Source organism: Dama dama, chromosome 18, assembly GCF_033118175.1.
Source record: "Dama dama isolate Ldn47 chromosome 18, ASM3311817v1, whole genome shotgun sequence".
In the NCBI taxonomy this organism is placed as follows: domain Eukaryota; kingdom Metazoa; phylum Chordata; class Mammalia; order Artiodactyla; family Cervidae; genus Dama; species Dama dama.
Genome location: NC_083698.1, coordinates 44,262,476 through 44,279,007, shown reverse-complemented (window position 1 = coordinate 44,279,007; position 16,532 = coordinate 44,262,476). Strand labels below are relative to the sequence as shown.

The window sequence follows — 16,532 nt, the reverse complement described above, 5'->3', positions numbered from 1 at the left end:
CATTGTTTTTACATTTTGTTCAGCTTATGTACCTTAATGTCATTGTTCTTAATTTTTTTTTAATGTAAAAGCACTGAGATGAGCATCCTTACAGCTAAAACTTGAAGCACTTTAATAAACTTCTTAGGATAATCCCTTAAAGAAGTATTTTTGGGTCAAAAGGCATACATATTTTAAAGGCTTTTGATATCAAATTCCCTGCAGAAGTTTTGTACCATTTTTTCTATGCCACTAAAAGCGTATTTGGAATAATTATTTTAATAATTGATCCTTAAGACCTTAGGAACAAAGTTAACTGTGCCTCTGTTTGCTGAAACCCAATTCTGTATAGAAGTGATTTTTACCCCCTGCTCTCTTCCTTCTAAAAGGTTCTCTTAAATGTTTTCTTGGATACTTGAAAATGGAGATGACAGAAATGACTAGTGTGTCATTGAAACGGGGGTCTGTTGCCATCGAAGATAATGACAGTGTGGCCCCAGCTGAGGAGGCCAAGAGACAGAAGGTCTCAGAATGCTGCCCAACCACAGGTCAAGACGGGCTAGAGAACAGCTCTCTACCCAGCAGCGAAAAGGTGCCTGGGCCTCCCGAAACTGCTGGACAGGGTAAAAAGAACTCTGAAGTTCCGTCAGAGGAAGAGGAGGAGGAAGATGGCCTCTCAGAGGAGGGTGAGGAGGAGGAGGAAGCGGAGAGCTTTGCAGACATGATGAAGCATGGGCTGTCGGAGCTGGATGTGGGCATCACCAAGTTCGTAAGCTCTCACCAGGGATTCTCAGGAATCTTAAAAGAAAGGTTCGTTTTGTTTTCGTATCAAGTTATTTTTGTTTTATTAACTCTTTACTTTAAAAAGAAATCAGTCTGTTCTTCCATTTAGCATTCTGTCCCCAAAGATTTTTCACACCAGTGGTCAGTCAGGAATAGGATGAAGGAAAGCTGCCCAAATGAGTAAATGAAACTGTTTGAATATAAAATGAGTAAAAAAATAGCAGTTTCCCTGTGGCATGCTTTGTTAGTATGTGAATGGGTATTTCCTTAAAATAAATTACTTTCAATGGTAATTAAATGGTTTTGAGTTTTCCCTTGAATTGGTCTTAAAATCTTAAACTCTTACCTGAATGGGCCACATTGACAGGAGAAAGAAGGTGGTCTTTGTAGCCAGGTGGATCTGGATGTGAATGTAGTTCAGCTACTTGATAGTTACTTAACTCCTCTGAGCCTCAGAATCCCTGTCTGAAAAATGGGTCATGCTACCTGGGAATAGTTAATAGGACTTTAAATAATGTATGTAAAGTATTTAGCATAAAGGTAAGCTTCAGGGTGGCCCAAGGTAGATACACTGGCTTCCAATTTAATTAAATTTGCTGTGTTTCATGATTCACTTTAGAATGACCTATATAACCATAGGGCAACATTAATAAGCTTTGATCTAGGCATTTTTCTGGAAGAATATTCTAGAAGCTCAGAAGGTCTTTTCCGTACCTGGTACCAGGCCAAGGTGTGGATTAGACTTCATCATGAAACCAGAAAAAATAACTACATGACTTTGCACTGAAAGTTTTTATTTTTAATACCTGTTTTGCACAATAATAAGGCTTACTGTTGACAAACTTTCTCCTAAAATTAATAGGCAGCAAAATGTTAATGCTCTGATTTTCTTTTCCTCAGATACTCTGACTTCGTTGTTCATGAAATAGGAAGAGATGGACGAATCAGCCATTTGAGTGACTTGTCTGTCCCAGTAGATGAAGAGGTAGGAACAGCTCTCTAGCAAAAGTCACCTTCTGTATAAAAATAATATTTCCTGGAGATCATAGAAATACAGAGCTTTGACAGCCTCAAATTCTGTGTGTGACTCACTGGGAGTTCTCATGGTTATTTTAAAGGATCCTTCAGAAGATGTGTTTACAGTTTTAACAGCTGAAGAAAAGCAGCGTTTAGAAGAGCTCCAGCTTTTTAAAAATAAGGAAACCAGTGTTGCCATTGAGGTAAGTAGTGCAAAAACATGTGAAAAGTTTTTTTTAAGGTTTTCATTGTGTCTTTTTGGGTGGATGTTTAATAAGTGTCTTCTGGAAGAATTACAGTAGTTAACAAAAGGATGGACTTGCCCTATTTGATCCAAAAGAGCACTGTGTTAAAAAATGTTTTTTATCAGTGACAGGTAACAAGTATTCAGATAAACTATGGCCAAAAGAAAAAAAGAAGTTATATTTTTGCTTTAAAAAAATTTTTTTTACATGACCACAAATCGACAAAAAAATCTGCTATTTGGAATTGCAGAGTGCCCACTGTATCACACAGTGTCTGCTGCAAAGGACTGTCACAGCCTGGCAGTGTGGTCCTGACAGGGAGGCCATGGCCCCAGCTCCAAAGGCCTCCTGGTCTCAAATGGGGCACTGGAAGGGAGGGGAATTGGGGGAAGGAGGTAAGGGAGTGTTGCTTTGCTTATCTTGAGACTACTTCTGTTCATACAAAAAAGGGCTCAGCTACTAAATAGAACAGTAAATGCCTTTGGAAAAGCTGTTTGTTATGGAAGTTTTACTCTTCTCAGTTAGTGCTGTCGCCCCCCAGTGGCTCAACAGTAAAGAATCTGCTTGCAATGCAGGAGACGTGGGTTCAGTCCTTGGCTTGGGAAGATCCCCTGGAGAAGGAAATGGAAATGGTAACCCACTCCAGTATTCTTGCCTGGAGAATTACATGGACAGAGGAGCCTGGTGGGCTACAGTGCACAAGGTCACCAGAGTTGGACATGACTTAACAACTAAACTACCACCACCATGGTCCTGTCCAGTGAAATTGTGATTCGAGACTTGTTTTCAATATCATATCTTCAAAAAATGTAAAAACAAACAGGCAAATAATTTTGATGATATATTTTATTTGCCCTACTATTATCAAAATATTTCAATATATAATCAGTATTTTCAGAATTACTAATGACATGTTTTCTTTTTTTCCTACTAAGTCTTCAGAATCCTGTGTCACTTTCTACTGGTAGCACATCTCATTTCAGACTTGCCATGTGTCAAGTGCTCAGTTGCCGTGTACGGCTGGTGGTTACCATAAGGGACACAGCAGCTCTAGGTGATCTCTGTAGCAAAGAAAATACATTACAAGATTCTAAGAATCTTGTAGCACAAGACTTTTAGAATTGTAAGTGTCTTGTGTTAAATTCATCTTGTACTATATTTTGATGACTTGCTGGATTTTGGGTTGTCTGAAATTGCCACTTCCATTGCTCCCAGGTAAAAAGAGTTTACTGTAACTTCTCAGAATTTTGGGGGATTCCTTCATGGCTCAGACAGTAGAGAGTCTGCCTGCAACATGGAAGACCTGAGTTTGATCCCTGGGTTAGGAAGATCCCCTGGAGAAGAAAATGGCAACCCACTCTAGTATTCTTGCCTGGAAAATCCCATTGACGGAGGAGCCTGGCAGGCAAAGTCCATAGGGTCGCAAAGAGTCGGACACGACTGAGTGATGTCACTTTCACTTTTTTCACTTTCAGAATTTATTATTTGCCTCCAACCCTCATCTCCTCTTCTCCCCACCAAAATTTCTCAGAAGTATGTACTATTAAAATTGTAGAGATCTTTAATGACTGAATTTACTCATAGACAAAATAGTCAACAATGCCAAGAAGAAAATTCCCAAGAATTGGTTTTAAGAGTACTCTAGGAGGATGGTCCAGGCAGTGCAGTAATATATTATCTCTGTAGTATGCTTTTTCCTACAGAGATGGCAAGATTTATTATCACCTTAAAAATTGTAGTTATGCCATCTACTGAAAGATTTTACCTTAAAGAGCATGAACTGTGGGTAGGTGTGTCCTTATCTGAAGTTTTGAGATCTGAATATGTATTTACTCATACATACAAACTGTGGTTCCATCTCATTGCTTCCAGTGAATTCTAGATCTAGACTCAGGTGTTTTTTTTTTTTTTTTTGGCTGTGTCACTCAACTTGTTCCCCCATCAGGTATCGAACCTGCAGAGTCCTAACCACTGGACCACCAGGGATTCTCCTAGACTCACTTTTCGATATGAAAAATCTCTTATCTATATTATAATGTATTTTTCTTTTACATACATATTCATTTATATTTTTTATTTTGCTAGAATATTCTTAGGTTTAGCTAGTAGTAGTTATATTACCTCTTATTAGCTTGCAGGTTACAGTCCATCAGTGGATCATGAAATTAATGTACTGTATCTTAACCAACATTATTTTTTTTTCATTGCAGTGTTGTGTTATTTTCTGGTGTATAGCAAAGTGATTCAGTTTATATATATATATATATATTTTTTTTTTTTCTTTTTTCATATTGCTTCTCATTAGGTTTGTTTGTTTTTGTGTGTTTTTGGCCTCACTGTGGCCTTTGGGGTCGTAGTTACCCCATCCAGGGATTGAACCCATGCCTACTGCAGTGGGAGCATGGAGTCCTCACCATTGGATGCCAGGGAATTCCCTCCATTAGGGTTTATTATAAGATATTGAATATGTTAGTTCCCTGTGCTATACAGTAGGACCTTGTTTTTTATGTTTTTGTATATAGTAGTTTGTATCTGTTAATGACAAACTCCTAATTTATTCCTCTCCCACCCTCTTTCTCCTTTGATTACCTTTAGTTTGTTCTCTGTGTCTGTCAGTATGTTTCTGTTTTGTAAATAAGTTCATTTGTACCATATTTTAGACTCCACATATAAGGTATATCCTATTTTATTTGTCTTTCTCTTTCTGACTTACTTCGTTTAGGATACGTATGTCTAGGTCCATCCATGTTGCTGCTGATGGCATTATTTCATTCTTTATGGCTGAGTAGTGTTACATTGTATAAATACCTCATCTTTATCCATTCATCTGTCAATAGATATTTAGGTTGTTTTCATGTCTTGGCTATTATAAATAGTGCTGCCATGAACATGTGTCTTTTCAAATTGTGGTTTTGTCCAAATATATGTCCAGGAGTGGGATGGCTGGTTCATATGGTAATTCTATTTTTAGTTTCTTGAGGAACCTTCACATTATTCTACATAGTGCCTGCACCATTTGCATCCCCACCAACCGTTTAAGAGTGTTTCCTTTTCTCCACACCCTTTGCAGCATTTATTTGTACACTTTTTAATGATGACCATTCTGAGTGGTGTGAGGTGGAACCTCATTGTAGTTTTGTTTTGCATTTATCTAATAATTAGCGGTGTTGAGCATCTTTTCACATGTCTGTTATCTTCTTTGGAGAAATAGCCATTTGGATCTTCTGCCCAATTTTTGATTGGGTTTTTTGTTTGTTTGTTTTTATATTGAGCTGTATGAGCTGTTTATATTTTGGAAGTGAGTCTGTTGTCAGTCACATCATTTGCAAATGTTTTCTCACAGTTGGTAGATTGTCTTCATTTTTGTTGATGGTTTTCTTTGCTGTTCAAAAGCTTGTAAGTTTGATTAGATTCCATTTGTTTAGTTTTGCTTTTATTTGTTTTCTGTACCTACTTTGGTAAGAGTTTATATCATGAATGGATGTTAAATTTTATCAAATACTTCTTATGCTTCTATTGAGATGATCATATGGTTCTGTCTTTTGTTGATGTATCACATTAATTTTCTTTTTTTTGGCCGTAGCATGTGGGATCTTAGTTTCCCTACTAGAGATCAAACCTGTGCCCCATGCAGTGAAAGCAGAGTCTTAACCACTGGACTGCCAGGGAAAGTCCCTCACATTGATTGATTTGCATGTGTTGAGCCATCCTTGTGACCCTGGGATGAATCCAACTGGATTATAGTATATAGTCTTTTTTATGTGTTGTTAGATTCGGCTTGCTAATATTTTGTTAAAATTTTTTACATCAAAGATAATATTTTTCTTTATAATGAGTGTCTTTGTCTGGTTTTGGTATGGGATGATGACTTCTTAAAATGACTTTGGGACTGTTCCCTCCTCTTAAGAGTTTGAGAAGGATCAGTGTAAGTTTCTCTTTGTATGCTTGATGGAATTCCCCAGTGAAGCCATCTGGTCTTGGACCTTTGTTTGCAGGGAGTATTTTTTATTACAGATTCTGTTTCATTTCTAGTGCTCCATCTGTTCAAATTATCTATTTCTTCCTGATTCAGTTTTGGTGGACTGTATGTTCTTGAAACTCATCCATTTCTTCTAGATTGGTGGAGAAACTTTATTGGCATATAGTTGTTCACAGTATTCTCTTATGGATTTCTGTATTTCTGTGTTGTTGGTTGTTTCATTTCTTATTTTATTTGTAACGCCTGGCCAGAGATTTGTCGATTTTTGTTTACCTCTTCAGAGAAACTGTTCTTGCTAACCAACATTTTTATAACGTAATGAAATAGGAAATAACAGTGTATTTCATATTATAAGGGTTAAGTACTGTTCTGTACATTTTTTTAGATTTTTAATAAGGTGCATACACATATTAATATATTGGAGAAGGAAATGGCAGCACACTCCAGTATTCTTGCCTGGAGAATGCCATGGACAGAGGAGCCTAGCAGGCTACAGTCCATGAGGTTGCAAGAGTCAGACACGACTTAGCAACTAAGCCATCATATATTAATATATATTGCTGGATACTGAATCCAGGTATGAAATGTATTTCTCAGTGTAAGATACATTCAGAAATTGAAAAACAGTTGTATAACTAGTAAGTTTACATTTTCTTGATGTAGATTTTTCTCTTTTAGTAAACAAATATACTGAATTGTCATTATAAAGTTCCTCAGTATAGGGCAGGGTTCATTAGACGCAGGAGTAGATTAGATTGCATTATTCAGGGAATTGAGTTTCTGATATCCCCAAACACACAGCTCACCTGCTTTTCCATCTATGAGCCCTGAGGTGTTCATTGTTTAGCTGAGTCCCTGAAAGAGAGCGTCTGTGATGGGTGGCTATGGAATTGGATGGCCTGGAATTCACATCTGGCTCTGCTCCCCTCCAAATATATAATCTTAACTTCTCTCAGCCTCACTTTCCTCATCTCTAAATAATTGTGCTGGTGGCTTGATAGGGAACTGATGGGGATTAAATAAGACAGTGATTGTAAAATGATTGGTAACAGTACCTGGCAGCTGGACAGACTCAATAAATGGATTTTTAGGATTTGCAATTTGTAAAGGTCTAAAAGATTTCTGATATAAAAGGCACCTAAATATCCTCCAACAGATGAATGGGTAAGTAAGATGTAGTACATATATATGCTGGGATCCTACTTATCCATAAAAAAGAATGAAATAATATGCAACATGGAGGGATCTACTAAGGGAAGTAAGACAGAGAAAGATAAATACTATGTGATACCACTTACATGTAGTCTAAAATATGATACAAATGAATTATTTGCAAAACAGAAACAGACTCACAGATGTAGAGAACAAATTTAAGGTTACCAAAGGAGAAAGGGGTGAGGGACTAATAAATTAGGAATTTGGGATTAACTGATACAAACTAGTATATGTATAGTAAACAATAAAGACCTACCATATACCACAGGGAGCTATCTATATCTAATATCTTGTAATTATATATGTATAATTGAATCACTTTCCTCTACACCTGAAACATTGTAAATCAACTATACTTCAACAAAAAAATAATTAAAGAAAAAAAAGACTTCTGAAATTGTGCCCTTCTACTTTGGTTACTTTATATCATTATTAAGATAAGTAGTGTTTTTACTAATTCTTTAGTACTAATTTCCTTTATTTAATGTTTGTTAAATTAGTATCATTATCTGTGTTTTTAATAGGTTATTGAGGACACCAAAGAGAAAAGAACCATCATCCATCAAGCGATTAAATCTCTGTTTCCAGGATTAGAGACAAAAACAGAAGACAGAGAGGGGAAGAAATATATAGTAGCCTATCATGCTGCTGGAAAAAAGGCTCTGGCAAGTAAGTGGCCTTGTGACCTGGCGTTTCTTCTGCCTCCTCATTCTCCCTGCCTGTTCACACTCATGGGTCATTTTGCAGTTGTTCAGAGAAGGATATTGACCATATCATTCCTTCAGAGAAGGTGAACAGTCTTTCAGATGCTAGAGCAATCCTGCATCTGAAATCACAGTCACAATCACACAATCGTGTGTCTGGTAGAGGGGGCATTAGGTCTTACATGTGAGTACGGACTTGCCGTGATGACAGTGGTGCCAGAGAGAGAGTCTTATGTAATTTAATACGTTCCCTGAAGAGCAGGGCAGGCCGAGTGGTAATTAAAGAAGACAGAAGAATATTGCTCATTCTGTCCTCTTAATGGAGGTAAGAAAGCTTTCAGATGAACAAAAACTGCTTGTCACCTCTCCCAGTGGCATATTCTGCAAAGTCCCTGTATTGACAGTGCCGCTGCTTTCCACCCGTGAGTACCTTGTTGACTACACATAAAAAACATGGAATATATAGAAAACCACCCCTTCACCCAAGCCCATGTTTCACTGAGTAGCATTCGTCTGAAGTGGGTGTGTTGTCTGTGAATCCTGTTTCTTTATGTTCTATGTTCTACAGCCATGAAAATAACTATTTGCATATAACCTTAAGAAATATTGGATGATAATTTTTCTTCTTTTATCTGTCAGATCAGTAGATAAAATTTTTATGAAAACTACAAAAGGAAAAATTGTTTGCTCACCTCCTCCCCTACCATTGATGATGCCTGTTAGTGAAGAGTTACTTCTAGATGTATTTGTTTTAGTAAAACTCCACAATTGTTATACAACAGAAGACTGTTCAAACCATCAGTGCTTTGCCAGTATTCTCTTGGGATAATGCTGTGAGTGGATGAAGCCTTAATTGTCTATAACTGTGGTTCTAGTGAAAGGAGAGGATGTGAGAAAAATGGGAGCAGAAATAAGAGTTAGCGGTGCCTGAGAAAATCATGTCGTCGAGTCAGTAGATCTGGATAGTGATATAGAAGTGAGAATCCTTGAGCAGTGGGGAGGAGAAAGTGGCAGTTGGAGGTCACTTCTCAGCAGATAACCAGAAAGGGCAGTGAGAGGATGTGTTCTGGGACTGCTTGAGGGCATGAGTTGTTAATCACTTCTCAGTTCAGAGGCTCATGGCTTGAGTGCCATATGTTTCTTTGATGTCTGTGTGACAGTATAAAATATCACCTTGACAGCTGTTCCGCAGCCAGGGTTGTCCAGGAGAATTAAGCCCAGTGGGGAGTGACATGAGTGACTGTGTTTTTTCCATTCTCCCACAAGCGGCATGTAGCTGGTAACTTACCTGGCAGTGGAGGAGAGAAGGTGAATTCCTACATAGATGATTTGCTGCCTTCAGTCTTAATTCTCTCCAGGAACCCAGGTTGAGAAGGGCTGCTGCGGAGATGTTCCTTGGAGAGAGGCAGTCCTCATCGGTCAGCCACCTTTTTGCAAAGGCAGGAGGAAGCGGCAGGGTCTTGTTCTGACAACTGTGGTCCTGAGGAAGCAGATTGGAAAAGGAGAAGCATGTGTTTCTCAGACTGGTTGCTTCTTGGAAATGGTTGCTCCTCCTTGGAGGCAGCCAAGTTTTGTGATCTTGGTATTTGCAGGCCACAGTGGCCGGCAGTTTGCCCCTCAAGTGAGTGGTGCCAGATCTCTGGTGTTCTGTGTTTATCTGCCTTTTCTGTGCTTACGCCACGCCATACCTTCCTTTTTTTTGCCCCCCCCCAAATAAAAAATTTCCTTAAGGTTTTCCAAATGAGGTACTGAGCTGTGTGACATGAACCACCCCTTTCCCTTCTCATGTCTTCAATAAAATATTAATTTCTCACTATAAAAAAGAAGCATGAGGGCAGATCCAGTTGAATCAGTGTGTGGACGAAGATCTGGCCCTTTTGGGCTTGAGGGGCTGTGGCGTTTATTCGGAGATGGACGAGAGGCTTGCTCTCTGCGTGTTCTCTGCCACCTCCTCAGAGGCCCGGCTGGCACCGGAGAGCCCGTGAGCGTCTCCAGGTCTGGCCCCACCTGCGAGCTGGGGGCCACCTCAAGTAAGCAACTCTGGGAACGTAGGGAGAGCTGGTGTCTGGAGACGGCAGTTCTTGCCTATACAGACAGAACCCAGAAACAGTGACGGCGCTTCCTCCTAGGGCACCTCGCCTGGCATTTGAACAGATTAGCTTTTAAAGCCTCATTGCAAAGCTAAGTTGGAATGTTTTGAGCTCCCTTACTACCAAACCCTGACGTAAGTTGTTATTGGTGGGTCATGCACCATGTAGCAGGTTTGCAACATTCTTAACCTCAGAGCCACACAGCCTAAAATACAGGTGTGATAGACTCTAAATCATGATGGCCAAACACAAATTATTGATACCAGCTCTTCTAACCCTAATGTTATTTGGTGTGTTAATCCAACCTGATAGACAGGGCACATTGATTTATCTACCAAAGCATACTTATGGTATTTTTCTGAAAATACTGTATAATTATCATAGACTGTGTACTCAGGTAAATTAACTTATATTTTGAGATAAACAGTGTACATCTCCAAAAAACTTTTTAAAGACTTAAGTTAAAAAAATTTTTTTTTCACCATGTACTATGTAGAGATAATCCATTTTGTGTGAAATTAATGGTTTCCAGGGGGCATACCTGTATCTAGGAATCTGCAGAGACTAAGGAGGAAGAGCCAGACATAAAAAGTTCATTTTCTGGGAGAGACTGGTGTTACAGAATCCATAGGAAGAGGGGATTTCAGTGATGGAGTGGTTGGCCATGGAAAATATTACTGACAGGTCCAACAAGATAAGAACTCTGAAACACGTCCACCAATTTTTAGGATCTTGGGGATCATTGGTGTCTTTTCCAGAGCAGTTTTAGTGGAGTGATTGGAAACCAGTTCACACAGTAGGTTAGGATGGAAGATAATAAATCCACCATAAAGAGAAGGACAAAGAAAAGGAAAATGCTTAAGGAGAGGGAGACATAGGTTTTACTAGAATGAAAGAGCCCTGAGCATACTGATATATTGAAGGAGAAGAGCTGATGGAGAGGGAGCTGGGTGATGGTGGCTGGAGCAGGACCCCAGAGTAAACTGCAGGGTGGGTGTGCGGGGGTGCAGCAGGGGAAATTGTCTTGAATGAGAAGGAAAGAATGTTCTGCATGCTACCCATCCTGTCGTCTTTCTTGAGCTACAAATGTTTTTCCTTCTTTATTCATGTGGATCTCTGCTCAATACATGAATCTTCCTGAATGTAGTTTTCTTTTTTTATCTGGATTCTGTTTCTCCTCTCCCTGGGGCTGCAGTATCAGACCATCAGAAGGTTGCTTCCTAGCCTGAGAATTCGTTGCTTTCGCATTTTAAATCAGCGTGTCTCAAAAATGTGTGAAAGTTATTTTAAATTGACTTAAACTGCTATCTAACATTCCAAGGATTTGGAGTTTTATAAAGTCAAACAAATCGCCCAAAGGAAGTTGAGACTCACTGATTTTCCATTATTCAAAACATTTCCAGTTAATCAATACATATGCTTATTAACAGTTTGTGTACTGAGTGCACTTGGAAAAAGAATCCTTGTATGTTATTTACAGAGGAGATAATTGAATGCATGCTCACTGCTTGGATTTGCTAATAAGATGCATGTTTGTGAGCCAAACTCATATCGGTTGTCATGGTTTCTCGTAAGGTGTAATAGCACTTAGTGTTTTAGTCTTGTGGTTTCATTTGTTTCTTGTCACTAAATGTACCAAATGGGTAGTTAGAGGAAAATGTAGCTTACACTTCATCAGCTTTTATCACAAATATTTCTTTAACTTTTTATTATGGACATTTTCAAACATGCAGACAAGTAAAGGAAGTAGTATATTGAGCCCCTGGGTACCCATCAACCATCTTCAGTATTGTTAACATTTTGTTGTTGAATCTGTTCCTCACACTTTTTTTCCCTTGTTGAGGTGTTTTTATAGAAAATCGTATGTAATACTTCATTCCACACGTAAATACTTCAGCATGTATCTGATAGAAAAGGACTAAAGCCCTAAACCATTATCACCTCCCGACTAAATCAGTAATAATTTCTTAATATCTCATACCCAGTGCACGTTCACTTTTTCCCTGATTGTCTCAGAAATGCCTTTTGCATACAGAGGACCCATTTAAATCATGATACAGACAAGGTCAGAACATTGCATTTGATGGATGTCTCTTCAACCTCTTTTTAAATCTATTGGTTTGAAAAGTGTTTTCCATAATTTTTGCATTTTTTTAAAATAAAAAAATCAGTGCAGGAAATTCATGAACACAGAAAAGCACAATACAAAACAGTCATCACTTGCAGCCTCAACAACCAAAAGATAATTACGAATAGTGTTCTGGTACACATCCTCCCGTGTTTAAGAAAACAGATCTCTGGATGGGGAGGCATTTTGCATCCAGTCTCACACCTTTTGCTATGTCCTGTGGGCACAGACTGCAGCTTTGAGGATCAATGAACAGGCCACTGTGAGGGCATTGAGACAGGGAGGCTTGAACCTGTCGGTGAGTCTTCTGCTTGTTCACTGTTTGCCTCTGCGACATTCCATTGTTAATGTCTAAATCGCTGTCAACCCACCACATAACCACCAGATGCTGTAGGAGTTCCTCGGTAGCAACTTCCCATGCGATCATTTGCATGTTCACTTCTAAAGCACTTTAATGTTATTATAAATTAAATACTGCTCTCTTGTGCTCTTTATGCTGTGCATTTGGACAGAGGTCAGAACTGCAGCAGGTAAGAGCGATTGGCGTTTCATGTAGGTAAAATGAAGTGCCAATGATTTTTGTCACAAGTACTAAGTATAGACAACTTTGCTTAAATGGAGGGAGCTGGAAGGAAAACCAAAAATAGTATCCCTGTTCACAATTTCCTGAGGATGAGTTATAAGGAATTCACACCAAGAACCAAAGAAATACTTGCAGTGCTTTTTCTGTAATACTTTAAGCATACATGCTGTGGCAGTTTTCCAAATGACTTATTGGTCAGGTTGTTCTACGCATTGTAGCTTACATAACTAACCTGTCAAGCAGTGCTTTTTGCCTTGGCAAAGGCAGGTGTATAAGTAACTTTAGTACCAGAAGTTTCTTGTGTCTCTAAAGATGAAGAATTCATGAGTTCATGATAAAGGGTTATTTTAGGCACAGAGAAAAAGGAACATTTCTAAAAGACAAAGACTTTTCTAGGGATTGTGTAAAATATTTTTTTTCACAGTCTGTTTCTTTCAACGAGTTACAGAAATGAAGTGAGTTAAATGCATTGTCAATAGCAGCTGCATCTCTGTGTCACATGAGACTCATGGACATTCTTGTACAACATCTGGGAAGTGCAATTGTGGCTTACACATTTTTCCCAAAGTGTTGGTTTTTCAGAACACCTTTCAGCAATGAAGTCTAAATCTTAATGTTGTTTGAATAGATGTTTCTAGTAGCATAATTTAAATGTTTAAAAGAACAGCTATAAAGTCAGATTCTCCAAAGTCTTGAAATGTTTGTCAATTTCTGAAAAGTTGAGCAGTTGAAGTAGCAATGGCTCAGACTTTTAATTTTTAAAGTCTCCTCTTGCCCGAAGACTGACAATTAGGTATTGAATGCCAGCTGCTCTCTCTGTCTGGAGACCTTTGTAAATGACCTAGTGTTACCTAAACTTCTGTGACAGAAGTGGCCTTTGGAAAGTCTCACCATGTCACCGAGCCGGCTTTTTGTGGGAACACCTAACTGGCAAGACAAGCAAGGTTTATGGGTTCCTCCATGACTGCTGGTGCCCCCCAGTCTGCTTACATTCTGGAGAGCCCGTTGATCCCCTTTTAGACATCTATTTATCAACTAAACCAGAGGACAGATGGTTGAACTCCTCTGTGTTTCTCTATGTGAAGATTGCTCATTAGGTTTAATCACTTGTCATATGACCTGTACTTCTCGCTTTTGATTTCAAACAGAGACAGATAAGTCTGCAATCAGAGAGTTTCATAATGCCTGTGGTCCACACAGCTATAACCATTTAACCTGTGTTTCTTGTCAGTCTGGATCTGATTTCTCACTCAAGGATTCTCTAGCAAAAATGATCTTGTAGAGTTTCATGAGGAAAAACTCAGCTAACGTTTATTATGGTGTACATAACATTTAACTTTTTTTTTTTTTTTTTTTAAGATCCAAGGAAACATTCTTGGCCAAAATCTAGGGGAAGTTACTGTCACTTTGTACTGTACAAAGAAAACAAAGACACCATGGATGCTATTAATCTGTTGTCCAAATATTTAAGGTTAGTATCTTGTTCTTGTGCCTATGAAAATCAAAACACGGAAACATTTTTTCTTCTTTCCATGCTGATGAAAAGGGAATGGGAAAATAGGCAAACAGGTAGCAAATGTACCTCCCAGTTACAGGCTTTTTTATTGTTTTGGCTGTGCCTTGTGGGATCCTAGTTTCCCAACCAGGGTTTGAAACTGGGCCACAGCAGTGAAAGTCCTGAGTCCTAACCACTGGACTGCCAGGGAATTCCCAATTTTAGTTTTTGTAGACAATAGTTGAATTAATTTTTTTTACCCTCCTTGCATATGGTCAGTGATTCAAAATGACAATTCTCTAAGTAAATGGTTACATATAGTAGACAGTTACTAGTCCATCTGGCTACAGTAAAAATTAACTGGACTTCCCTGCTGATCCAGTGGTTAAGAATCTGCCTGCCATTGTAGGGGACGCAGGTTTGATCCCTGGTCCAGGAAGATCCCACATACCACAGAGCAACTAAGCCTCTGCACCTCAGCCTCAACTACTGAGCCTGTGCTCTAGAGCCCAGGAGCTGCAACTCCTGAGCCCGAGTGCTGCTGCTACTGAAGCCCAGCTCCCTAGAGCCCCTGCTCTGCGGTAAGAGAAGCCACCGCAGGCAGAAGCCTGCACCCCACCGCTAGAAAGTAGCCCCTGCTCGCAGCAACTAGAGAGTGCGCACTTGTAGCAGTGAAGACCCAGCCCAACCAAAAATAAATATTTAGGGGGAAAAAAAGGAAAGGTAACTGTCTCCCCTGAAAACTCGTAACTTTGATGTGGTTGCAGAGGTCTGCTGCTAAATCTGAATTCTGAACTCCTAGAGATCAACTGGATTGGAAACCTGAGACCAGTCAGATTTTCTCATAGGAATGCAAACATAATAGAATTTGGGTCTCTAAGGATGGGCCAGGTTGCCGTTTTATTTTCAGAAATGGATTCAGGTACCAGAGCAAATCTGTACACAATGGAAATGTACTTTCTGATATGCATTTAACCTGGTTTAAACATAGTACATACTGTGTTAGTTTGCTCTGACTGCCTTAACAAGATACTGCGAAGTGAGTAGCTTCAATAACAGCCATTCGTTTTCCTAAGCTGTGATGGTTAGATGCCCCAAGCTGAGGGTGCTGGCAGGTTTGGTTGTTGGCTGAGGCCTTTCCGTGGTTTGCAGGTGGCCACCTCCTCTGTGCCCTCCCATGGTCTTGCCTCTGAGTGTGTGTGTCCCAGAGTCCTCTGTGAGTCCAGGTTTCCTCTTCTTATACTAGGACACAAGTCTAATTGAATGAGGGCCTCGTTTTAACTTAATAACCTCTTTTATGCCTCTGGCTCCAAATCCTGTTGGATTCGGAGCTACCGGGAGTCAGCCTCAACACAGAAATTTTAGGGGAACACAGTTCATCCCATAGGACACAGTACCTAATAAAGCAGCATTTTATTTATTGCTAGCTTTCTCTTGCCTTGTCTGTCCCTGAACCCTGGGGAGAAGACAATTCCAATGAGAGAGGAAACGGTTGGGAAGGGAGCTCCTCTGCGATCTGGATTGCTCAGAGTTCAAAAATCCTTCCTGTTTCTCTCCTATTCATGTGGAGCAGTTTTTATTAAATTCTTCTTAGTTATCTAGCTTACTTGTATCTTCATATTAAAACTATTCTGTTCCTTGTTGTAGCATTTGGCTTTATGCAAAGAAATAGCATGTATTTATGGAAAATTCATGTAACTATTAACTTTTGGAAATTGAAAATGTGAAATTTTTGAAGTGATACATGATACATCTAGGATGGATAGGTCTTTACCTTCAGTTATGTAATTATGTGAATTGCATGAAATCAGCAGGAAGCGCATTACTTCCTTTTCTGACACATTCCAAGTCACACAGAGATAAGGAGGGAGTTGCCCAGGCATCATTTAGTTTCTTAGCTTTTAAGAAACACTAATTTATGTTTTCCTGGATATATTTTTAAATAAAGTTTCTCCTTACTTTTCTTTTACTCTGTTACTATTTTAAGTATATTTATTTTAAATCTTAAATTATGAGAAGCGTGATTTCCTAATGGTATGCGACTTCGTATGGTTTTGTTTTTGTCTCATCAGAGTCAAGCCAAACATATTCTCCTACATGGGAACCAAAGATAAAAGGGCCATAACCGTTCAGGAGATTGCTGTTCTCAAGTAAGTAGGAGTACATACTGGGGTTCGTTCTGTAAAAGCCTAGCACTGTATTTCCAAGTTTGAGGATTTGCTTTGTGGGGTTTACCTCTTCCATCTTTAGATAGTGCCTCTGTCTGTTCACAAAACTGCTTTTCTATTTGTTTCTTTTCTTCTTTCTTATCTGC

At 39.1% G+C, this 16,532-nt stretch overlaps 1 protein-coding gene across 1 annotated transcript in view; it reads left to right on the top strand.

Moving 5' to 3' along the window:
• The window catches only part of PUS7 (pseudouridine synthase 7), a 51,567-nt gene that overhangs the window by 9,045 nt on the left and 25,990 nt on the right, over positions 1-16,532 (top strand). The window contains exons 2-7 of the mRNA XM_061165211.1: positions 369-789; positions 1,663-1,747; positions 1,881-1,982; positions 7,743-7,887; positions 14,083-14,194; positions 16,291-16,368. Coding sequence (XP_061021194.1) covers positions 369-789; positions 1,663-1,747; positions 1,881-1,982; positions 7,743-7,887; positions 14,083-14,194; positions 16,291-16,368 — 943 coding nt within the window. The remainder of the gene's footprint in view (positions 1-368; positions 790-1,662; positions 1,748-1,880; positions 1,983-7,742; positions 7,888-14,082; positions 14,195-16,290; positions 16,369-16,532) is intronic.